Below are 26,457 nucleotides of genomic sequence, written 5' to 3' on the forward strand. Positions count from 1 at the left end.
CCCACCAGTGATCTATTGCTGGAATAAGCATTTTAGGAGATGTCATGAATTGAATTGAACTGCCTGAAGGAGACATTCAGGAGTCTCATGGGGCATAAAAAAACAGCTTTGAACTGATTTTGGGATTTATATCCTGTATTTGTACTTCAGTTTCAATACATGTTGTCCCAGCCATTTCACCGCTTCAAGTTTCTCTGGATGCAAAACGTCAGCTAAATGTCTCCAATGAGGACAGGAGCGTCCAGCCCCGTCAAATAGATACACGACTGCTTTCACTGAATATATAATATGTTTAAATAAAGGTTGTTGTGTTTTGAATGCAAGTATTTAACACAAAACTCTTTCACTAATCAGTTGATCCGGACTATCCTGAGAACAATGTCCGTACCGTTACAAGGATAGATGAGAATGTCTGATTAGACAGTAAAAAAAACCTGGAGGATTTTACTTTTGTGTTGCCGGTTTGCAATCTAGGATTTTGTGTGTGTGTGTGTGTGTGTGTGTGTGGCATTTAATACCGGAGACTATCCTCAGATGTTCACACGTCTCCTCTCGTGGTGATCTTCCCATGACCCTAGTCTGGAGGACATGTTGCTCATCTGTGTGTTTCTTTGTTTGCGTGGATACGTTGTGTGGAGACATGTTAGCGTCCCTGTTGTGTCTTCACAGCATGTCCGGTTGGATGTGCTGTGAGCTACACTGGTTTCAGAGGTAGATATGTGTTATGTGACTGTGAGGCACACCGTACGCCATGTGTCCGGTTAAATCACATCTCTGGACTCCAGACTATAAAGACTGACTATCCGTTTCCCTCCATATTTGCTGCGTGCACATTTTCCAAATTGGGCCGACACAGAAAGCTTTTTTCTTCCTAAATCGATCCTATGCGGCGCAGATCTCACAGAGATTATAAATACAGTACATCCACTGTGGAAAAATGAAAGACTTAAGAGCTTCATTACTCTGCAGTATGTACGAGTGGCTGAAAGTCTGAGTTGGGCATTACTCTGATCAACACATTCACATGGTTTGTTTGGGAACAGTCCATTAATTATTGATATCACCACATAACATCATCGGATTTGACCCTCATTAAATGTCTTGTCCTGCCACTCACCGTTGGCCATCTACTGTATCGCGTCACTAAAACCATATGGAAAATCATGTCCTCTGAAAAGGGACGGCGCTCCTGTACCGCAGCAAAATGTTTTAGTCATCAAAATGAAATTACGACCAGATATTACGTTTGGTTTAACAATTTGGCACAACTTAAACAATTCTTGTAAATAATATAAATCTAATTGGCAATTAACGATTTGTATTTCTATAGCAATGTATCATATTTACATTTTACTCAATAGAGCCCAGTACTTGTTTTGTATTCACTTATTTGCACTGTGGTTGTATGTTGTGTGTGTTTGATGCACATATGTGTATGTATATTTCTTGTATTTCTTATTTTTTCTTTCTTAGTTTTGGTATTTACTTGTATTCTTTGCATATATTGTGTTTTAAATTGCAGCGTTATGTCCAGAATGTTCCTTTTCTTTACATGATACATGGTCTTTTATTCCTATTTCTCTTCGATTTTTTTAATGCTGACAAATTTCCCCCATCGATTCAATATTTCTGATTCTGTCAAAATGAAAGATGACGTATATTTTACCAAAAGTGTTTTCATCTGCAGTATCATCGTGTAATAATCTCGTTCAGATTAACGACATTGTCATGGATAGAATGTCAATTTGAATGAGTTTCTAAACACATTCAAGCCCTCATAACTACACTATTGGAAACCATATCTTCACATTTCAAGATGTTTAAAGTTACACAACCACTCACCCTGGAAAGTATTCAAAGTAAAGCCTGAAATCATCTTCCATTTTGATAGACTGGTGAAATCCTTAGCATGATGAAACCAGCTGGAAATCAAAGCCTCTCTTTCGTCCATGTGCTCTGCCTCATCACTGAAGCACGGATTTAGATGGAAATGAATGATTGCGTCTAAATCTGTAATCACATGATTCATGTTGTGGAGTGTCCCAATTTGTCACGGTGTTTCGTGGCTTCCTGTTTTTTTTTGTAGTCCGTGTCTCTTGTGTCCTCTGTGTCCCTGCACTTCCTGCCCCCTTCTTGCCTTGTCCCTCAGTGCTTCCCCTACCGTTATATTACCCTAACCCTCCGAGCCGAGTAGGAAGTGTTCACATCATGCTGTTTAAACACTGCAAACCCTCTACAGGAGCGCTTGTATTTGTGAAGCCATCAACATATTTATATCAGATTTAGAGAAAACATTCCTATCAAGGTTTTAGTTTATTATCCAGAGCTCTTCTCCACCTCTGCACCTCTGTCACACACACACACACACACACACACACACACACACACACACACACACACACACACACACACACACACACTCAACCTGAGAGGGAAATAGCTGTTGGCAAAGCAATCTCAGCAATAATATGCTTCAACAGTGCTTTTAATTATGCGTTGATTAATGAAGTCTCCCCACTGGATCGGATCCTTTCAGCTAATGAATCGACTGCAAGGTCACTGTACGTACTCGTGTGAAGTGCAGATATTCGTTGAAGTATATTTCGTACACGTGTTTCTTTGCGCGTGCTTGTCTTTGGAAGTATCACAAAACATTTAGTCTGGAATGAGCTGCAGAAGAAGCCCACAGCAGCTGTGAATGCTTGTGCTGCTGTGTTACTGGGGAAAAGCCTTTTTGTATTAAAAACATTTCATGCCGAGTATTGTTCAGAGTAATTGGTCCTTGAGGTCTTTGTAGACTCAGAGCCTTTTTAGTTGATTCGTTTGTTTTTATGGGGAAAGAGTGCAAACTTAAAACGGCATCACATGTTTATTTAATCAGCTTGTGCCAGTGCATATTTAATACTATTTCTAAGTTACTGTTGGTATCAAATTACAAAAGCACACCTTTATAAACACTGTAGAGCAAAAGCAATCCAGGATTAATCAAACTTTATATGATTTTGAAATAAAAATGACCACTGTTAAAGCCATTTTCCAATATAAATTACATAGAATCACATTAATAAATAGCAAATTTGTAACTTGGAAAAAAGATTTTTTTTAAAATAGACACACCAATTGGAATCAATATGGGATTTTGAGTCATTAAAATGCAATTGAAACCCGACCACCTTCTAAAATCTAAAATAATTGTACTTCACTGAAAGGAACGGCAACCAATGGCAGCCTGGATGAAGGGGGAAGCTAAAATACCCCAAAACACACTTTAAAATAATGGACTGCTGTCATGGAATGTATAACAAATGAGCTCAAATGTGCAAAAACACAAGCTCGGTCCTTTAATACATGCCACTAAAATGATGTGTGTGTGTGTGTGTGTGTGTGTGTGTGGCCACCTGCATCCTAGGCACACACATTCACACAACCACCTCCAGATGTACAGTATAAAGTCACACACTAGTGGAATACAATTTGAGGCCAATAGCTTTTTTCGAGGGGTTTCTAAATCAGATCGGAGGCGCGGGACAGTTTCGGCGGCCTGCCTGTGTTTAGGCGACAGGACATTATAATGTCTGTTTGCTGAATCCATGTTCTGCCGCTGGCTGTCGGGCGATATCAGGCTCCGTCCTCTGCGTCTCTCTTTGGCCCCATCAGTGTCAGATTGGGTTTTCAGCAGCTACCAGCAACCCATCTGTTTCTTCATCCCCTGTCCTCCCACGTCGTTTTAGACCTGCCAATGCCATGGGTTTGTTTGAGGAGGAAGAGGAAGAGGAGGAGGAGAAGGAGGAGGAGCTCCCAGAAAGACAGCTAAAATCCCCATGACTGTGTATGTGTGTATGTGTGTGTGCGTGTGGTGACATCCCTCGCACACAAACATATTTTTAGAGATGATGATTAGCAGTGGAGTGAACACAGGGATCGTGTGGAATTATTCCAAGTCGAATCGGATTTGACGCGCCACTAGTTCTTGTCTCAAGTTATTTATTAATGTTTGTCATTTATTGAATACACTATAGCTGGATGTATTACGCAACAGTCCAGTGCACCACAAGTCCACAGCAGAGTAAACTGCTGTAGTATCCACCTGTATGTCTTAGTGCCGTTTTAGTGCCTTTAGTGCTTATAGATTAGCTGTGGAGGAGTTGCTCGCTACTGCTGCTGTCTGGTGTTCTGTGGATAATGATTCAGTAAATAAAATTGAAAAGAAACGGGGAAACAAACAAACAAACAAAAGTCTTGGACCGAAAATACAGTGCACTGACTTTTGGGGAGCAGACCTGGTGAATATTGAGCGGATGGTGCACAGTGTGAGAGGTGCAGAGGGGCTCAAATGATGTGGGGTGCAGGTGATTGACTGCTGCTGATGGGAAGGTGTCGATGGATGTTCCTGATGCAGTGTGTGTGTGTGTGTGTGTGTGGGGAGGGGGAACGTCAGCTTGATTGCGTATCCAGGAGGTAGAGAGGAAGAGGGATGGAGGCAAATGATATGATGGACTAGAGGGAGAGACTGTGTTTAGATTGGCCCCGTGGGGATGTGCTGTCGCTGCTTGAGTTAATTTTCTGCATAGCTGAGCACTGAGGGCATAAAAAGCAGCCGTGTATTGCGGAGAGAGATGGCCGTCCTCAAGACAGAGCAGCACTGCAGGATGCTGGAAGGGTTGTTTGACAAGAGTGCGATGCCCGGAGGGAGGTGAGTCTTGCGGTGGCGCCTCCTCAGAGGCCTTACATTCCCAGGGCGGTGTCATGGAGTGTGCATAGGTGTATGTCAAACACGGTCGGTTAGGGAATATGGCAGGTGTTTCTTTGTTTGTTTTTTTGCAACCCTCATGAAATATCCATGGTAGTGGGGCTGCTCCATGAATAGATGAACGTTTAACAGCAGTTGCATTGTACCTCATCAAGCGATTTAATCATACTTTTCAAATGAAGTGAGAGGAATTGCCAAAGTGCAGGAGTGGTAAAATTACATTCAATTTTATATGCAGAATCTTGATAAGAGAGATTCATAAGGAATCGTAATTTTCTAATCAATCTCAAACTGGCTAATTGAACACTTAGGCAGGGTTTCTTTTTTTTTGTAATTGAACCAAAAATGTCATCATAACCCAGCATATTGTAATTCAAGTGTTCAGAGAGAAAACGCGACCCCAGACCCTCCTGTTGCTGTCAGACTTTAGAGAATCTTGTCTATGACAGGTGACTTTGACCAATCACAGCTCGATTCAGAGAGAGAGAGAGAGAGAGAGAGAGAGAGAGAGAGAGAGAGAGAGAGAGAGAGAGAGAGAGAGAGAGAGAGAGAGAGAGAGAGAAAGAAAGAAAGAAAGAAAGAAAGAAAGAAAGAAAGAAAGAAAGAAAGAAAGAGAGAAAGAAAGAGAGAGAGTGTGTTCCTATCGGCTAGACTGATTTTATCGGTTGGCTTATTAGTAGCATTATTTCTTTTCAGATGTATTGTAATATAACTAATACTATATTCGACAGATGTCTGTTTGAACTATTCTATTTAATCTTTGAAAGTTTTGGCCACGCCTCCTTACCCGTTGCACCGTCCTACAAGGTACAGGGCCACCACATCGTCGTGATGCCGCTGCTGTTGCGAACGACAGAAATCCATCAATTGTTTAGAAAGCAGGAGGTGGGACTGAATTTGACTGAGCCTGGCAAGTCTCCTTTCAGGACAAACCCTGATTAAGGAGGACGTGATTGACTAGTACGTGTGCATGTTCGTCTGGTGGGAGGGGCTTAGGACAAAGTGAAGGAGAGCCGCAGGGCGGGGTTATAATTGAAAAATCCTCACTATTTTTTTGCTTTGGCCTTCTCCAGAAAGCCTCCCTACCCCGTCTTGAGTCAAACTCTCACGTTCAGGTCACAACAACGAGTACAGTCGACAGAAACACTGTGCTCCAGCACCCTCTTGATAAAACATATCTATAAATATGTATTACAAAATACAAAAAGCCGGCAGATTATTGCCATAAAACAGTGTCATCTTTGTAATGAAGTGTACGCTCTCTTCCAAGTGTGTGTGAGCCTGCCAGGGTTGTTGTGTGAATGCAGACTATGTTCGGAGTGGATATTTGGCATGCGCTCTGACCTTGTCACTCCCCACAACAATACACCAAGCTCAGCACAGCAGAGACTGGGGCTTTGACAGTGACGTCCCTGCAGGGTAAGTTAGTCTCAAAGCCTACAGGTGGAGCGTGGAGTGCTTATGAAATGGCAGCGGCACGTTTTTCTGGTGAGCAGTGCATTACAGTAAAGGAGAAAGCCGAGCACAGAGGGCTTGAATGCAACATATTGCGTGGAAGGATTATGCAGAATCTATCATGTGTGAGCAGCAGCACACTTGAACTGCACTCGCGTTGCTCTATAAATAGATCCGGGTGATCTTAAAAATGCTTCGCCACGATGTGAATATTTTAAATGTGTAACCTATAAAGATTTTCAGCTTTCGCCCCTGCTCCTTTGCTCAACACTGGTTGCAGACAATTAGCAACAATGGATCCGTCAATCTGAGCGTTGTAGGTGGAAATACGAATGTGGATGTCATTCTCCTACAAAGCTTGGCAGCTTCATTTTACATTCGTGAAGAATTGCCACAGAAAAACGACCCCCACAATAGCAATAAGCGTTAATGAGATCGCCGCAGCTGTAGAGGTTATACTTTGACTTAGATTCTTAAATCTGAGTTATGAATTCAAAAAGTTGGTTGGCACAAAACAACAATTCATTATCGGTACAAAGTGCATTGACAGCTTTCTCTGACTCGGCCCTTTTCTTTAGTTATTCTAACATTTTAAGGTTACAGCCTGAAGCCACCATGGTGGGGTTCCTACCAGGCAATATGGGTCTCCTCTGATCATCTGATTAAGGATCTCCATCACTTGAACATATGGCCAAATATTTTGACCAATATAATAATTACTAAAGGTTGACACGAGTGTTTTCGGTTAGTGTCCTTCTAAGAAACAGGAAAAAAGCTTTTATAGTCTATACAATGTACAGGGTTTAGTTATTTGACATAAGTGACTAACAGTTTGCAGCATTGATTCGAGCCGGTGGAAAAAAACAAACTTGTGGAGTGTGGTTTTCAGATTTGAATGTCAGTCTCTGACCTCAAAGCCTGACACTTAACACAGCCTACCAGAAGGTTTGGCAGCCGTCTCGCTTCTTTCGTCAGTATTTACACCAACAAAAGGTTGCTTGTCAGAAAAACACAGGCCATTACAAAAAATGTCATCAGGCTAACCTTGCTGTTGTTCTTCTGGTGGAAATGACGTCGAAAGAACCTTTCTCTTTAGAAAGGGAAAGCAGGAGTGACCATTCAGGTTCTCACTGACTTTGCTGATCTTAATTTTCTCAGACCTTATTAAGATGAAGGTCTTTAATAATGTTGCAGACATTACTCTTGGTTCATTTCCAATGTATTTCAGCCTGGGCACAGGTGGTAAGCTTGTGTCTAAAAGAAGCTTAGAGGTGCGCTTGTTTCGTGCACTTTATTCATGACCACCTGTCCCAGTCAGCTGGGTCTTAAAATTGGCCGCGACCCTTAAGTGTCCTCCATGGATCTGGGTGGTACACGGTCCTGAGCAGTGGTAATTTATTGTCGCTGACGGCAGGATTCTGACTCCTCGCCCCGCCTACTCCGGGCCCCATAAAAAGCTTCAGTATGTTCATAAACTCCAATGAAATATAAATGCTAAATGGCTCCTAAATTGCCTGGCTCAGATGTGACCCATAAAGACGGTGTACATTTTTGTGTTTGGATGCAGCTTCCCCCCTGTGTCGAGATCGATCAGCAGAGCAAGTGGATCAAGTAGACTTTGATGGCCTTCTTGCCAGAAGAGAATCAAGGCTTGTTTATCACACAAAAGAAAGTGTGTGCATTGTTTGGTCTTTCTCTGCTTCTCTTTATCAAGAGAAGCAGAAAGGACGCTACTCAAGACATATTTTTAGTTTTGAGCTGAAAGCCTTGGGACTCTCTCTATGTGTCTTCACTGTGGCCCGCCATCGGTACCTATTCAGTTACAGCTTGATTAGGATTTTGATTTGTTAAAGTAAGTGGTACTATTTTGTTTAAGAGATACACTCAATGTCCTATTTGAAACAAGTGTAACATCCATTATTGACTGACTGATGTGATTGCTGCATCTGAGACATCTTTGCTCCCGCACACGTTTGGGAAAAGATGATCATTTTGTCTGAAACAAAAGACTTGAAAGACTTCAGGGGTTTAAGAAATTGAATCCGTCTCCACTCCACCTCCATTACAATTATTCTTCCTGCCCTTTCATCTTTTCTGTCTCTTTGCTTTTTTTTCTGCTGTATAAAGCTAAATCAAACACACAGTAAGATTGAACAGTAAATCAAATAGTGTGAAAGCTACAGAGGTCCACATGCCCTTTATGTTATAGTACGCCTCCTTCTGTGTGCAGTTGGTAATTGTGCTTGTTCAGTGTGATAGAAATCCAGTTGTTTCATGTTCTTTTCAGTACAGATACAGAATGTGTCATTAAATGCTAAATCTTTACCTGATAGCGTTTTTCATAGGGATAAAGTTGGCTCGTAAACTAGCTAATGGAGAAATAATCATACATATTGCCTGCCAACTCTAGTCTCGCATCTCAAGTTGACTATGAAGTTGAACGAGGAAGTCTTGGCCCACTATCTCAGCTGACTGCACAGAAACCCAAAAATATAAGTCCCTTGCCCTCAGAGGCTCATATATATATATATATATATATATGTATATATATATATATATATATATATATATATATATATATATATATATATATATATATATATATATATATATATATATATATATATATATATATGTTTTGTGGGGTTCTTTTTTTCCGGCTCATACCCGACCAAAACTTTCTGTAATTCTTCCCAACGCTCCAAAGAATTGCTTCCACACGAGGAACGAGTCGAGAGGCGATTGCATCTGTAATTGGAGTTCCAATCAAACTGAACAGTGTGATCTTTTTAAACGGCTCGGAAAAATTTCTGTTTCCTTTTTTGAGTAAAATATAACTAATGAGCACCATAAAGTACTTGAGGTTCATTATTGAGTGTTTCATGCAACGTGTGAAAGCATTGTCATCATCAAACACGAGGAGCGCACATTCACGAGCGTGTTTCGCAAATTTATTTCATTTAGTAAAAACACACTCAATCTGAGCCAAACCTTTAAATTATGCACATAATAATACATAAACACATGCACACGGGACTATTTGTTATTTCACCATTCACTGGCCTGCATTATTATGATTTCAGTAATTACCTTTTGTGTGTTTTTGTTTTTAATGTCACATGGCAACACTGTGGTGCACATCAAAGGGGACCCGGGACAAAGGCTGGATACAATATATATATGTGTGTGTTTGTGTGTGTGTGTGTGTGTGTGTGTGTGTGTGTGTGTGTGTGTGTGTGTGTGTGTGTGCGTGTGTGTGTGTGTGTGTGTGTGCGTGCGCGCTTGAGAAAAAGAACACCATGAAGCAGACATTTTAAGGTTTGAGTGAGCGTGTGTGTACCTGAAGTGTGTGTGTGTGTGTGTGTGTGTGTGTGTGTGTTGTGTGTGTGTGTGTGTGTGTGTGTGTGGTGTCTGCCATCCTCCCCAGTGATGCCAGACCCCAGAGACCTCCTGTGGGCTCAGCTTTCTGTTTGACAGGCATGTTGATGAGAAGCTTGCAGCCACCTATTTCCTCTTTGCTTTGTGGCATGAAGGCGACTTCACATATTAAAACCTTTTTGATTTTGATTTCTTCATCATATTCAGCATTTCAGATTGACATCCAACAATAATTGTAAAAATGTCTCCTTTGTGCAACTCAAATATTGTCCATAAAATGAAGGTCTTTAAAAGCAGTACTACTCTAGGGTCCCACTAAATTGTAAGGGGATTTATTAATGCTTTAGTGAAACGTCATTTTAAGGAGTTTACAGAATTGTTAAAACTGCAGGATCTTTTTTTAAAAATGTAAATCCACATGTCTCTTCTCAAAAGGGTTACGGCACTTTAGCAATTTAATGAATTAAATCAGAATTATGGATGAGCAGATAGCACAGTTTTAGTTTGGAAAAAACCCAATTCTCATTTCGGGAGACAGGAAAAAAGCAGCGTCGGGTTTATAAGGTTAAATTTATAGTTGATATTTCTTCATATTGGAAGACTGGAATAAAAAAGAAGTGGATGTTTCAAAAAAGCTCCTTTCGGGTCCAAGAATCTGAGGGGGTGGGACGGGATGTGTGCGTGATTGACAGCTGCGCCAGCGGGGGCGACAGAAAGCCAATGTGTACACACTCTCACCGCTAAGACCAAGGTCCTGTTACCAGTGGTCTTCAAGAAAGGCCCACACTATTTCAACTGATGTTGACGCTGGTTAATTAGCATGTCCCTTTAGGTAATTATTCATTTTTACTTTCCAGACCAGATTCATATACTCGTGGTCGGGTCTTGCCACCCATCTTGTCCGTCACGCTGTCCTCGTTCTTGTCACTCCGTGTGGATGTTTGACCCTCAAGGTGCAGAATGATTTACCTGCAGAGTTTGCCAATACGTTTTCTGAAGAGGGATGTTTATCTGTGCTGACCTTCCATCTGAGTTTGAATCATAGTTCCAAGCAAACTGCGCTGGCCCTCAGATAGCGTAATAACTTTCCAGAGGCAGTGTTTTGGTTTGTCCATTCTGGGCTTCTGTAGAAACGAGGTGGTGCAACATGGAGGAGTCTCTGAAGAGGACCTGCTCTCTTTTTACGTATGAAAAAGCAACAATTTGATAGATTGTAGGAGACATTTTGTGTCTGGTAGTCAAATCTTTGCAAATAAGCAAATGTTTACACATTTGTGTATCTCGGACACATGGAGATACATCCAAGCAGAGTAGTTTTATTATATTTTAAACCATGCTTGCATGTGATCTTTAATAGTTAATTTAGTTTCTGAGCCAAAATCTTGCACCCAGCAAGCGTATTGCATCATTGACTTGACACTAATGAGACACATGCTACCCAATTACACTCCCCTCATATCATATTGATTACCTCCTGACGGGGTTTCGATTGGCTACTTTGGATTTATATCATGTATCTCCTTATATCGGCCCCCCATGCAAACAGGTAGAAAAAAGTAATCACAGTGTCGAGTGATGCATAATGTGACTATCTACAGTCCTCAGTGATGTGGCACCCCTTCAGGCATATAAAAGTTATTTTCCAGGTACCAAGGAAAAAACTTCACTTCCTCCACATCTTTTGATCTTCCCACACACAACGACAAACAAACAAACAAACTCGCCTGAAAACAAAGATAAACACACACACATACACACACACACTGGCAGACACAGGGAACACACACACACACACACACACACACACACACACGCATCCGTGAACACGCACTTTGCAGACACTCACAGTTAAGTGGTGGGTAATGAGACCATCATAAGATATTCAGACATACCAGCTCCTGTCTATTTGCCTTACTTCCTGTTTTCCATAATTCATGTCTCTCGCCTGCAGTGTCTCTTAAAGAAATGAGGGCAGATGAATCAAATCTTCAGGTGGAAAAGCCGGTGCGCGTATCGGCAGTGAGCTTGCCTGCCGGTTAGTAAGGGGGCCCACAGAGATGTCACCTTTGACCCCTGATGGGAGTTGATCTTCAGCCGCGTTCTGTCCTCCGCTGCTTCAGTTTCTCTGTGTTGTTCTGCTCACAGCAGTTAAATGTTTGTCACCAGTTTATTTAGTAGATTCAAATTTAATCCCAAGACCAAGTATAATGCACCACTACAGCCAGGATAATCTTTTGAATTAGTTCATTTAATAATTATAATCCATATTAAAGGCGACATTTGCTCTTTTGGGTTTCTGACATGTTTACATAGTTTGGTACAAAAAACTCTTTTGGACCTTTATAATAATCTTTCATCTGTAAATGTAAAATACAGGGACTAACAATCATGCTGCTTTTAGCGAAGAGGTCCATCCTTTCTCGGAACATTTGGGCTTTACAAATATGTCAGGCTCATGAGTTGTGGCCATTCAAATTCAGATTCCGATTGCTGATTGATATGTTAAAATACATAGACTAAACCAACAAGAGAAATAAAACGAGAAGCAGTTTCAACATTTGTTTTGCAAAAGACTGAAGATACCAGGCCATATAGTCAGGTTCATTATTATACAGGACTCAAGGAAAATAATACATTTTGCTCATATGTCTCATGGTTCATTCGTAATAAGTGCTTTATAAATGGTCACATTCATTTTTTCTTCACATTTTCGTTGAAAGTAAAGTCCTCCTGAAAATCCTTTTCTCTTTACTGTAACCGATGACGGTCGATCTGTGAACCGTACAGATCCCTGTCACTATAGAAATAACTATAACAAGGTCAAAGTAAAACTATGTTTTATGGTTTATTGACTTCAGATTGGTTGAAATAAAAAAAAAAGACTGTAGCCTTGAAGAGCGGCTGCTATAATCAAACTACAAAGGGATCTGTATCTGTCTGTATGGATCATCAATAATCTGCATCAGGGGCAAAAACACGTGATCAGGGATTTCTAAAAGTTATATCTGCTCCCTTTTTCTTCTATTGTTCCGATCCGTGACACGAGCCGAGCCGTGAGTTTTATGAAAACGTTGTACCACTAGTGCCCACTTTTTTGGGGGTCCTTCGGCGAGGCTCCAAGCCGAAGCCATGATAATTACTAAAAACCACCCTGTTCGATATCTCAGACACTTTTCCGATGGCTCCAGGTCAGAACACCAGTGTGGGTGCAATGTGCTCCAATTGATTTGTTGTGAGCGGTGAGAAAAATAGGGGCTGCTGCAATTAACCTGCGGGCACAAAACAATCTTTGTATCCTTTATATAATGGTGAGCTCGATGCAGAGATGATGGTTCGCTCCGATTTTTGAAGCCGAAACAATAAGATCAGCCTCCACTGGGGATCCTGAACACAAACTGTTGGATTATGTTCATTGTTCAGTTGTGGAAAAATGGAACCACATCGTCTGCTGCTTGTCAAAGTTTAGCGCCGATTCATTCTTCACTTTGTTAATAAGTCAGACCCATCACAGCTGATTGCACATGCTTTGAATGATGAATGTTCCCACAGATTTCCCCCCTCACCCGATTAGAAAGAAGCAAGGGGAATGTGGCTAACTCAGAGCAGAGATTAAGCAAAGAATCGACGCTCCCATTATCTGTCTTCTCTCTTTCTCCTGCTCCCTCTCAGTCTCAGTAAATATCAGTGACGGGCATCTGTGTCCGGGAGGAGGCTTCATAAATAACAGCCGCTGAGAGATATGGCCCTCAATACAGGAGATATGAGAGCAGCTATAGGAGGCGAGTTTGATTAATGAGCTGGCACGGAGGAACGAGAGGGAGGGGAGATTGATCCATGGCCACGCCAGCCGTCCTGATACTCTTTCCCCTTTTAAACAATTTCAGGCACATCAGTGTCCATGCTGGTCACCGTTTGATTAAGATATATTAGCTATCTGTGTGTGCCCTCTTTTAGTCTTTGGTGAAGCAGTTCCTAAAGAGGTCCAATAAATAAATACAAAAATTAGTTTCAAGTTGCATATAATATCTCAAAAGTGGAAAGGTGCACTGGTTCCCAACAAACAAACAAATGAAAAGAAAAGAATTCATAAAAAATGGCTTCGTTCAGAGAGCGCTGCCTTTGTTCAGATGCCTTGGTGTGCAGTATGAGATGTGGCTCGGTAAAAAACTAATTATAAAAGTTGAATAGAACATTTTTAATATTAAGTATAACATGAAAAGCAATATTCGGCGGGAGAATTTGCTTTCAAGGTCCAAGGGAAAGCTCTGATAATCAACAACAAAAAGTTCCTCTTTTTGTTCTTTTCCAGCAGTTTAATTTGCGTCATCTCCATGTTCTTCATTCTTCTGAATAAAGAGAAGTGTATCGCAGTATTTGCTGTGGTGACGACCCTGGATGGCGTGTGGAACCTCGCCATGAGGGCGGGATCCCCAGAGGCTGAGCGCCGTGCTGCCGGTGGAGTTCAGCTGAGTCTCCGTCGACATGCTGGAGGTCACGGCGGCGATGAAGAAGTGGAGGATTGGATGACACCGTGTCAATGACATGTATAAGAATGAGCGTGAGCAATCAGGTTGGAAAAATAAGCAATTATGATATGATATCATCATAATAATGAATGTGCTGGAGGGAAAAGCGCAAATGACCAAGAGGGTTGGGAAAGGGCAGAAATCCAGCCAGCAGCAGAGCAGGAGAAAATCAACAGACGCGTGTCCGTCTTGATAAATTGTTGATTAGCTATCTGTGGGTCAACTTACGAGTTAATAAACTAGCAATGCCAATACCACATCCCTCAGGTCTAAATGCCTGTGTTTATACATCTCAAGCATTTGAAGGCTAGAAATCTTGAAAATGCAACTGTTGTCTAAAAACTGGTTGACGGATCGGTGTTGAAGTCTTTCACATGAGATTTAGCTTTGTGGCTTTCTCTCTAGCTCCGTCACAGCAATGACAGCCATAAAAAAAAAATTCTGTTTGTGCTCTGTCGTTTTTTTTTTATTTTTTTTTTTTTTTAGAAAGCCACCCTTAATCTCTCTCTCTCTCTCTCTGTTGATCCTCAACTCTCTGAGGTCCGTGACCACCTCGAAGCGGGATGTGACTGCACAGCGGTGTAGTGGCGAGCACTGTCGGCTCACCGTAAAAGCCGACGGGTTCGGATCCCTTTGTGTGGTCCTTCTGTGTGGAGTTTGCATGTTCTCCCCAAGTCAGCGTGTGTTCCCTCGCGGTTCTCCGGCTTCCTCCCACGGTCCAAAGGCATGCGGCTTAGGTTAATTGGACACTAAATTGCCCTTAGGTGTGAGTGTGAATGGTTCTCTCTCTCTCTCTCTCTCTCTCTCTCTCTCTCCCTCTCTCTCTCTCTCTCTCTCTCTCTCTCTCTATATATATATATATATGCCCTGCTAGACTGGCGACCTGTCCTTCGCCAAGTGCCAGCTGGGATCGGCTCCTACCACCCTAAATAGGATAAGCGGATCGGATAATGGAATGTTTTATTCAGCATATAAAAGAATGAGCCAGTTATATCATACGGAGCAGGTAGGCTTCACAGAGCCGGCCGCCAGGTTTCTACTGTTGCCCAGAAAGGACAAACCAAACACGGGCTCTTGAAAGGACTATTCACATTTATTTTATTTTCTTTTTTTTGCATCGTCCCCCATAGTTCTCTTTCACGCTTCGGCACAGGAAGTTTCAGCTGGTTGCAATCCACGACCTCTTGACGACAGTATTTAAAATGATGTATGACCAGAGTGCTCGAACACAGGGCCTTATACGGCAGGAATAAAAACACACATCCAATGGAGCAACGTCTTAAGGAGTGATGGAAGGATGAGCTCAACAGCAGAAAACAGTGAAAAGTAGAAGTTACCGTTTATATTGATCCCTTCTCGCCTTCAATTTTAATCTTTTCCTGCACACAAGCTGTCTGTCACATCGTCTCGTTGGTACTTTGCACGTGTCCTGCATTGACGTGTGCGTACGTGTGTGTACAGGTGGTCGAGGACGTTTATTCAAATTAAAAGGTGAAAGCGAGAGTGAGAGACGGATTGGGGAACGGGAGGATTAGCGGACATGGCTTGGTGCAGAGCATCGTGGATGTTTTTCCTCCGGCTAATCCCTGTGATTGATAACTCGGTTCCGTTAAATCTGTGTGTTGGCGGCTGTGTCAATTACTCATTAATCCGTCTAAGTGTTTACTTCATTCGGGACCTTAACCGCTTCTCTATGGCCAACCAAACGTACACATGCATTCTCACGCACGTGACGAGCACTCACAAGTCAGTGTAGAGAAAGAAGTTTCTGTTATACATCTATTTAAATCCATTCTATATCTCATAGACACATTGACTTCATGTATGGAGCAAAAGCTATCAGGGCCCAGTTCCACACCAGGTGAATCGTGAAGGAATTATACATATTATATCCTAATTCTGTAATTCATGGGGGGAAAAAATGAATGGAATAGTTGATATGAACTCAAAGTCATTTGGTAATTTCTCCGCTGATCTTCTGTACCTGCACCTTTTATTTCCTGTCGTCTTTCGTTTCATAGTTGGCTTGCTGCATTAAATTGCAATAGTGAGTATAAAAAGGGCTCTGACTCCCAAACTGTTCACCCAAAGTGTTTGTTAACACCCCCAGGTTAATATGTCGGCACTTTGAATTGTGAATGTATTCATAATGTTTATTTCGATCTTGGAGTTCAGTGGAACGCATAAAACAAGAATACAGCTAAACACCCCCCCTAGGCGATGGTTTATTCCAGATCTAATGTGCTAAAACTATAAAAAACATATTGCTGTTATGAATTCTGACTGCACTATGCCCTGGGTGCAAACCATGTGATCTTTTGCGTTCATTCTTTGCTCTCTCAGTGTCAAGGAAACACTTCATTGGCGGTCCCACAGGCCTCGCTTTTACCCCCCACCTAACATACATTCATCTGACAAATGGATCAGACTTTGAAAATTGTGCCAACGCTGCGAAGCATCGACCGCTATATGATCCGTTCGCACCTGCTGACAGATCCGCTCGCCTCCCAGCCGCACACGCATTTTCCAACGAGCCATCAAACAAACATTCTCGTTTTGCTGCAGCTCGCTCGTTCTCCAAAGTGCTCCCGCCGAGCCCGTTATAATTGGACAAACACACCGTGAAACTATGTCGCAGCAGTGCCAACAAAGAGTAATGAGACCTTTAAATCTCCCTGACCCTTTTTTTTCCCAAGCTAATATTAATACAAGATGACTTCCTCGCCCCAGTACAACGAGAAGCAAAGGGACATCGCCCACATGTGTCGGTTTCTTAGATATTTTGAATGTTGATATTAATGCCGGGGAATCCAAATTTGTGCGAAAAGGTTTGCATCAGGGAATGTGAAGCAAAAGGCCCATTAAGAGTGTGATGACCCAGGGCGAGGACTGTAACTCAAGTACAGCCCACCCGGAAGCTTAAACATCCTAATGGAGCAGTAAATAAATGCATTAGAAGTTAAATCTGCCAATTTACTTTTTATGCGACAAACTATATTATATGATTATAGAGGAGCTGTGTTCTCGAACTTCATTGCAGTCTTCATAGAATTTAGGAAGCCGAGTCTCATGGGCCGTTACCCCTCTTTCACACACGTTTATAGTGTCGGTCTCTCTCTCTCTTTTGTCTCTCCAAACGAGCCCGGAGCTCTCATGCTCGAGTCGAGCACGCCATTCACGCGCTCCTAGTCGTTCAAAGCGGTAGAAAATTAGAAGGATCAGCGCTTCCCCCATCGGGTTCTTCTGCGTTGTTGAGTTGGAGGAGGAAACAACCGCGCTACCTTTTCAGGCTGGATTAGTTGTTTAGAAACACCAAGTTGAACCCTTCCCTTGCTGCGCTGCTCGGGGGCCTGTTGAGCCTCGGACTCGCGCTGCGCGCCGTCGACAAGCTTGAATTCACATTGAATTGCATCCTCTCCGGCGCTGGAGTCTGGATGTGTGAACGGGGCATTAGAGGATCTTACGGCGCTTCTGCGATTGGCTGCAGCATTCAGCCGCAGTAATCGCTGCTTGGGGTCTATATGTGTGTGTTTTCATGTGAGTGTTGTGTGAATATTTGTCTGTTGTTTTGCTAACGTTGCAGAACGTTCAGTCCATACAGGAAAAAAACCATTTGATTTAATTCAGATGCTGCTGACTTTCCCAGGTATTTATTGTGTCTTCCCATTGAATTGATCATTTCAGTGAAGATACAAGATACTTTTAATTTCTTCTTCCAGTAAATGCTTCAGTTGTCCACTGAGTAGAATGCTGCTTGCGGTTTGAATGTTTAGTGATTTGAATCTGGACTTTCTTCCTCTGTTCTTACGAAGGTTTGATACGAGACGCCCAAGTGTGCATCACAGCTATGTTTCCAGTCATGTGCAGTGAAATGTGAGCAATTCTTTAAAAGCATGTGTGATCGTAGAAAAGTCCTACTTCCAGTTAGGTTGTGGATGTAACATTGATTCTGAGAGCAGCAAATAAACCGGGTGAAAGGCTACTTGACTGGCTGCTCTCTGGTTTCCACGATGTGTTTGTCTGTTTCTCTAGTACATCCTGTGTGTGCGTGGGTGTGTGTGTGTGTGTGTGTGTGTTTACAGATCTTTGCACGCTTTGATTTTTGTTCACCTGTGCTCGATGTGGGTTCTTATCAAGCGTGTGTGCAATTAGCGGGAACAATTAGCATGGAGTGGTTTCAACTCAGCTGCCGAATCATCTGCCAGCACCAAAGAAGAAATGCTTTTAACGTCTACTCCCATAAACCCACCTGTCCAAAACAAAAGCACATCTCAACGCTCCACGTGTGTTGGACACGAGGCAGAGCAGTGGGGGTTTAAATCCATTTGCGGCCCAGTTTTGTCAACTTAATGTTTTTTCTTTCCATTTTGGGGACTCATTTGGTGATTTTCAAACACAGCAACGAATAGTTTTTTTGGCATATATTGATTACTTTCTCTTGAACAAAGGCTCAGTACTCCTTAGTAAATCTGCAGTTTGTTTGTTGTTGAAAAACATCTTGTACGAACACTCCCATTTGGCAATTTTGAGCCTTTTCAACACAAGCATTTTAACAAATGGTATCTCTTTGATCCCTCTTTTCTTTTGGAGATTTACCTACTCCAATTGAAAAGAGTTTACAGTACTATCGGGGCCATTTAATACAGACTCTTTACATAACTAGGGGTTATGGTTGAATCCTTCAAGTCAATTCTTACTCTCTCCAATGTTCCAGGTAGCTTTAAATCTCCTACAGTATGCCCCATGCATTTCTAAGAGACGAAACTGGAAGTATTCCAGAGCCGGGCTTTGTGCACTCAGCTTTTGTGTATAAATGGATAGCCGGGCCTCTCGTGAGAGCGCATTGTTTTTGTCCCGCGGCCTCATCTGAAAGCAGTTTACCTGCCGTTGCCATTTCCCACTACGCCCTGGTATATATTCCATCTTTTCTCCCAGCTATGTTTGTTCTGTTTGAAAGCGGGGCCGAGCCTCATCAGCCCAGTGTCACAATCAGCAGCTTCCTCCAGGGAGGACGCATTAGGACCGCTGTTTTATGGCTCCTTAGTCCATCACCGCTGTTTCTTATTCACAGAATGGTGCAGCTTGTTCAACCCACTCACTGCCCTCCTTCCATCGCCTCCATTACCCTCCATCTTTCTTTTTCTCCGCCCGTGTCTTGTTGCCCTAACTCCCTGCACGCCTGCTTCTCATTCCTGTCGCCACGTTTCTCAGACCAGCATGCACCATGATGAGATTGGTTTGGAACGATAAATCACAGTGATGCTCTGTAGCCGGTTGGCCAAGTGTCCGAAAGAGAAGCCAATGTGTTTGGATCAGACAATTGGCAAATAAAAGCAAAAACACCTTGGCAGTTTAAAACGCCGCTTGAGATCGTGGATGCTGCAGTGCTGCAATTTGTTAAGGCTCTCCTGTAGTGAAGTCATCATCATCCCATCAAAATGTCATCCACAATTTTGATAAACAATCATCAGTAATGTGGATGTAATGACTAAGTGGGTAAAGGCAAATAATAAAACAACTATGACAATCTAGTAAGTGTGTGCCAACATTAAAAGGCTGCTACCGTTGTTGTTGTTGTACAGATGTGTTGCTGCATTTATACTCATATTATAATGTAAGATTTTCCGAATCCAGGACGACAGCTTGTCTCATATCACATTATGTATTTTGAGATTTTTGAGATCTTCCCAAAACATTTTATTGAAATGTTTAGTTTTTTTTGTTTTTTTTCAGGAAATGTCTCTGCAAGCTGTGTGAACCTGATTGCATGTTGATTCCCAGAACCTCCTGGTGATATCTGATGGCTCCCAGGGATGGAACGCATGTTGTGGGCGGGTGATGTGCGTTGTTCGTATCGAGGATGAACTTTTGGCATTAACAACGTCAACTTTTTTTTACATATCAGCACGATCACAAAGACAGGCAACTTTCCTTTTTGACTTCACACTTTTTGTGATACTGTGCGCCTTCCTTGGTGCAGATATTCTGCTTCCAAGTATGTACTCTGAGCGACTGACTTCTTCAGTCAGAAGAACGATAGTTCAATCCCCTGCTCCGCTAGCCCACATCAACGTGTCCTTGGGAAAAACACTAACCCAAAAGTACCCGATGTGCCTGCAATGTGTGAATGTTAGTTAGTCCTGATAAGCAGGTGGCTGTTCCCATCAGTGTATGAATGAGTGAATGATGTTAGAGCACTTTGAGTGGTAGGAAGCGAGTACAAGTACAGGACCATTCTCTCTCTCTCTCTCTGTGAGTTCGGGCTCCAGTGTACCTGCTCATGTGTTGCTGGACTTATACTTTATCTATACCACTGCATTGATGGTGCCCATAAAAAGGGAAGGGGGTGATGACAGCCATTCTGCTCCAGTCAGTGATCTTCTGTGCTGACAGGGCTTTGTTGCCCCAGAATTGAAGTTATTATCTCTCAGCACAAATCAGGGTTGTGAAATTGATTCAGCTGGATCGCTGTGCTCGAGGAGACGGGCCTCTTCTGAAATCTGCAGCACTGTGACAAGTAATAATTTAGGTTTTTTTGTATGTTAATACACATTACAACAGCAGCATTTAGTAGTTCCTTGCAAGTATTGTCGGAAGAAGATGGATACAGTGAGATTATCAAGAGTAGAATAGTACAGATTGTGATGAAGACAGAAGGTCTGGCCATGTTGGGAGTTGGTAGTGTGCTTCATTAAAGGTGCAGGTAATCACCTCTCTTGTTCTCTGGTTGCTGATACATTTTTAGAAATAAGGGTTCCAAATGGGTTCTTCCTTAAGAACCCTATTTTGTATAAGGAAGGTGTTTCCAAGAGTTGTTTTTTTTGAGGATAGAGCTAATATTAAGAACCTTTTTTTTTTTAATCTAAAGAACCTTTTTGAAAGACAGAGTATATTAAAGATTGTCGAAATCAGGAGTTTAAAAAGGGAACACACACAATCCTGCTCATTAACCCCCAAAACTGTAGTTGTGAGCCATGATTGTAGGGGGTTAGGCTAACCCTCTAGAGTTCAAGAGAACACCTTTACAAGTTAAAAGTGTTCTTTGTAGAACCCCTTAGAAGGTGAAGAGGTTCTGAATAGAACTTCCAGGGAGTGGAACCATTCACCATTATTCATAAGTGTACAGCTTACTGCTTTTCAGAAGTCCAATGTACTCTACATTCCCAACTGTACATTCCCTTGAGGGGCATTAAAGTAGTCGTTCAAATATCAAGTTACAAGTCATCAAACACGAGACCATCCATGACAATTCTGCGCTAAATGAAAGACACGAAACAGAATGCAAAACATTTCTAAAATTGTCTCAAGTACACAAATAATGATTGTTGTTGCTGTCATAATTACCGTTGTGGTACCGTTGTGCAGAAATCATTTTTTAACTCCTGAAGCTGCTTTGAGCTCACAGGGAACTCCAGAGAGTTTTGTTTTAAATTTAAAATGGAGTTTGTGCAAAAGAACGCCTTTAAATGTAACACACTGTCTTGAAAAAGTATTATCAATATCAGTTATTAAATTGCAGTTTTTGTTATACTTTCTAGTCTGGAATGAAAGTTGAAAGCCCTGTTTGTGTTCGTGACGCACAAGGAGAGTTTGATCATTTAGAGTTTCTACTCTGTTCAGTCTGATTTCTCCAGACCGGCGGGCACATGGGAATACATTGATTTGCAGAGGGATTGCACATACAGCGGGCTATCAGAAGGCAATGAGGCACAGCCAACAGCAATTTTCCGTCGAAATTCCTCAGAAATGTGTTTGTTGTGTGTGTGTGTGGCTGTGTGTGTGTGAAAGCAGGGTATAGTCATTTGGAGTTTTTGCAGTCAGAAGCATTGCAAAAATTGCTTGCTTCTCTGTAATCTTTCATTTTCTCCCAAGTTTATTGTGTCCTACTTTATTTACTGCTACAACCTCACACGGCGTGTGTACCCTGCAGGGATCCATGTTTGCATATTCTATGGCCTTGGAAAATAAAATAAATTGTAGTGAAGATTTTCTCTTTGGAACATTTTTGATATATAATATCTTTGGAACATTTTTGGATATAACATGGCTCTCCTCTCCTGTCCTCAGGTGCTGAAGGGCAGTAAAAAGCTCGGCCTCTCCGTGCGCTCCGTCGGGCGGATTCCAGGTGGCTATGTCACCAACCATGTTTATACCTGGGTTGACCCTCAGGGTCGGGGCGTGTCCCCTCCCCCTGACCTGCCTGAGCATCGGAGCGCCACGCTGAGGAGAACTGACAGCCAGCGACGCAGCAACATGCAGCTGCTGCAGGAGGGAGACGAGAAGAAGGTGAGGCTTTACACAGGAAACAAAACTCATGCAGCAGTGTTTCGACTGCCTACCTTCACACACATCTCTGTTGTACCTTCAGTGGAATACTATTAGGGGAACAGGTAAAAAAGTAATATTCTGAACAGCATATCACCCAAAACTGTGCATACTCTATCATCATTTTTTAAACATTTTATAGGTAGCCATGGCATTTTGTTTCAAACGTTTGTATTTCCTTTCTCCCCATGATGCACTTTTAACAGTTTGCAGAAGAAAAAAAAAAAAAAAAAACGCAATCCCAATATATTAGTTTCATGGATAGTTTCTTATATTTCTCCAAAACTCTGAGAGTTTATGGTAAAATATTGAAAATCAAATATTCATGACCAATATAAGAAGGCAAGCTAAATGAAGCGGCGCTAAAGCAGGCAACATAATCTAAAAGGGTTTTATCCATGAATCATAAATGTGAAAAAAATGTCAAAGAAACAGATCCAACTCCCTCTAATGACACCAAAGGTTCTTGCTGCTGGAACAGGCTGCATGCTGGGAACGGACCGGAAGACTAGAGCAAGGATTATGACTTCTCTGTTATCTTACAGCCGTTGTCTTTCGTTTTCATTCTGCTTCTGAGGTCCCGCTGTGTGTCTGTGTGTCTCCGCTCTACTCAGTCACGTAACCTCAGAAACATACTCACAAACTCCTACACCATCGAAACCAGTTCCACATTTGCAGCATCAGCATCAGGCGTCGCCCATCGTGGCTGTGAAACAGGTTTTAAAAGCAGTTTGGATGGTTCACCCGATCCTACGTTTGTGATCAGGGTGACTTTGATGGAAGTCAGGGGGAGTAAAAGTGAATTATAATATAACACTCGGTAATGGACAAAAGATGATGGACACGAAAGAAAAAAAAAAAAGTTAAACAATAACTGTAATTGGACCTTCAGTGCCACAGAAGTCCACCCTGTCACCACCTGATGACCTGCGGGGAAGGAGCTGTCAGAGCTGCTTTAAAGATTTATTACACCAGAACTTTCAATTTTTCAGCAGCTGAGAGACACTCATTAATCTTTTTACTGCTGCAGCTCCATTAATACAGGCTGTAGTTACTGCCATGTAGATAACATTTAGAAAACATCAATCCAGTTTCGAGTATCGTTCAGTTATTTTACCTTCTTTCAGCTTTAAAAGAAATAAATCATTACATTTGTGTACTTTCAAAGATCATTTGGATTTTAAAAACGGGTGAAGCTCCTTTCACCAGTACAGCAGCGCTCAATATAACGTATTTAATATAATAAGTCCCTCCTGTGATATATTTGCAGTTGTGTTGGTACAAACAAAGGCTCAGACACCGGACCGCTGGGTGTCCTTCGAGAGACAAAGAGCATATTGAAGTGATTCCATGATAACAGCTGATGCCAAAGAACACTGAGAGCCTAAGAGCTGCTATGTGCTGCCAATAAGAGAAGGATTAGTCTATTAATTAAAACCATGTGCTGCGTAAATGTCACAGAGAGCATGAAAGCCTCCATATTCGCAGTGAGCAAAGGAGGCTGGCTTACCTCCAATAGTTGTTATGGAACAAAAAGCAGAAGAGTCGCACCGGCAGATGCTTTTTGAGTGGCAGTAAGACGCCCGAGCCAGATGCCAAACCTACCACGGCTGGAAAGTAACAGGAATGAAGCTGACTTTGTTCAAGAGCGATATATACATATATGTCCTCCTGCGGTCGTCAAGGTGTGACTGATTTCGCTTTTCCATCTTTGGCGAGAGACAGCTGCATCGGGATCAAGCCAAGTAATCAAGTGTCTCGCTGTGGTGGAGGAAAATATACAATTTAAAGTTTGGCACGGCGAAGCCACCGCTGAGCCTCCACCGGCAGGCTGATCTTTGTTGCTTTTCCTCTTTGCTCTCCGAATAAAAGATGTTGAGAGACTGAGTTCATCAATGTGGCCAGTGAAAGACGGAGCAAGAGCAGATCTTTTAAACTGACCCCCGAGTAACAAATGCCCTCTTTTGGAAACCCGCATGGAATATTTAAAAGGTTGCGGTTCGAGTGGTTGAGGGATCTCAAGTAAACGTTTTGGAAACCATCAGCCCGTACTCGTGCGTGCCTTGAAGAGAGATGCCTCTGACACTAGAAGATTCCTGCATTAAGTTAGCTCAGGGCTCGAGGGCCAGAACAAATAGCTGCAGAGTTAAGAGACACTCTTGATGGGATGACCCAGAGGCACCAAACAAAAGAAGAGCAGATTATACTTGATGGAGTCACTGCCAGTGGGTTAAAAGAAAGCAGTTTTATCAGACAAATGAACCCTTCATCCAACTCCATATCCTCCAGAACCAAGAGCAAATAGGCGTTCATAAATCAGGACTCGAGACATCAGCTGGGAGGTCAACACACACACACACATATATATATATATATATATATATATATATATATATATATATATATATATATATATATATATATATACATATATATCTTTACATGCCAAGTGCAGTTACTAGTTCTACGTCTGCTTGTCAGAGTCTCTCTCAGTGAGATGGGCGCTCCTCTCTACTGTGAAATGCATCTGAAAAGGTTCCCTCTGATTAGCTCAGAATTGGGATTGACGGGAGTGGATGTTGCCATTAATCCGTGTGTTGACTCCTTAATCTAATACGTGGGTTATGAGCAAAAAGCTCAATCTCTGAGTTATCACTGTGCACTATAGCACTGTCTGAAACACATTGTAAGAACATTATTGAAGCATAAAAGTGTTACACTACGTTAGTGTGGGACGCTCAACACAAAGCTGTGTGTCCTCCAGACAAAGGAAACTAAATGCTACTGCGCTGGATGCATTCCAGCCTCTTTCCAGCCAGTTAACTACCGCAGCGTTCACTCTGGTCCTCCAGCTGGCTCCTGAATGTTAGTCGCTTCACAACCGCAGCAGCTTGAGCACCTGATTCCTCTCCGGCTTCAGGTGATCGCGGTGATGTTTTAGGCAGTAACATAAAGAAGTATTTCATTTCTAAGAATAAAAAGTAAAATACTTGTTTTATTCAATAGACCCCGGCGCGGCACTGTGTCGATTCCTGGCATGACAATAAGATGCTGCATGTGGCAGCGTGGAACTTTCGCTGGCTTTAAAACAATACCATTTAATTATGAGGATAATTTCTTTCGATTCAAATTCAAGAGTGTGTTTGAATGGGTTGAGCGCCTTAAATGCGATTAAATACCGTGTCGAATAGGCATTTCTACAAGGGCAGAGGCTGGAGTCAGTTTGGCACGGTCGTGTGCATCCTTTAGGTGCCATTAGCTGCCCGCAGCACTGCTTTTAATTGGGTGCTGTTGCCGTCGTCCGACATTTCCGGTGGATGCTTTGTGATTATTATGGTCCGTTGCTTATTTGTATTCCGACAGCGTCGGATATTGTCCGCTCCGCTCATCATGGCGATTGACATGGATGAGCGTTGTAAACAAACTGATTAACCAATTCAAACATTCGTCCAATCAGAACAGATTGAGCCTCCTCGTTAGCGGCGCTGAGTCACCCGCATCCGAGTGGCTCCTGGACCTCTCAGAGCAGGGCCGTCGTGTCGTCTGTGCGTTGTGTGTCACGGCGCCGTGTTCGGCGCGACAAAGCCCGGCACCGGGGCCGAGTCTGGCAGCCTGTCAAGCAACGCAATAGAGACGGCAAAATGAAATTTATGAAGTGTCTGTTTTTCCTGTTTTTCGATATTCAACCCCCTGTTTCTGTGCTTTTCATAGGTCAACTTGGTTTTGGATGACGGCCGCTCCCTGGGTCTTATGATACGAGGGGGAGCAGAGTATGCTCTGGGTATTTACATCACTGGAGTGGACCAGGGCTCAGCAGCAGAGTGTGGAGGACTCAAGGTATCACCTCAATCTCTCACTCACTGCCTCTCTCACACACAGTCTCACTTTGACCTGACGTAGAAAATCTGTGATATTTTATGTCATATTTTAGTATTCGTCATGCTTGTCATGTCTTTGCAAGTGTGCTTGTGGTGGACACCATACACAGAAACAACTCTCTCTCTCATATGTATCCTTCTTCTT

General features: G+C 42.4%; 1 protein-coding gene across 4 annotated transcripts in view; it reads left to right on the forward strand.

Moving 5' to 3' along the window:
- whrna (whirlin a) overlaps positions 1–26,457 on the forward strand; it is a 115,807-nt gene that overhangs the window by 30,679 nt on the left and 58,671 nt on the right. For all 4 annotated transcript variants that reach the window (XM_068574357.1, XM_068574360.1, XM_068574359.1 and 1 more), the window contains 2 exons: positions 22,177–22,395; positions 26,146–26,271. In XM_068574357.1, the coding sequence (XP_068430458.1) occupies positions 22,177–22,395; positions 26,146–26,271 (345 nt within the window). The remainder of the gene's footprint in view (positions 1–22,176; positions 22,396–26,145; positions 26,272–26,457) is intronic.

This window comes from Clinocottus analis, unplaced genomic scaffold, assembly GCF_023055335.1.
Source record: "Clinocottus analis isolate CAN_PGR_092001 unplaced genomic scaffold, fCliAna1.0.p SCAF_13, whole genome shotgun sequence".
Taxonomy (NCBI): Eukaryota; Metazoa; Chordata; class Actinopteri; order Perciformes; family Cottidae; genus Clinocottus; species Clinocottus analis.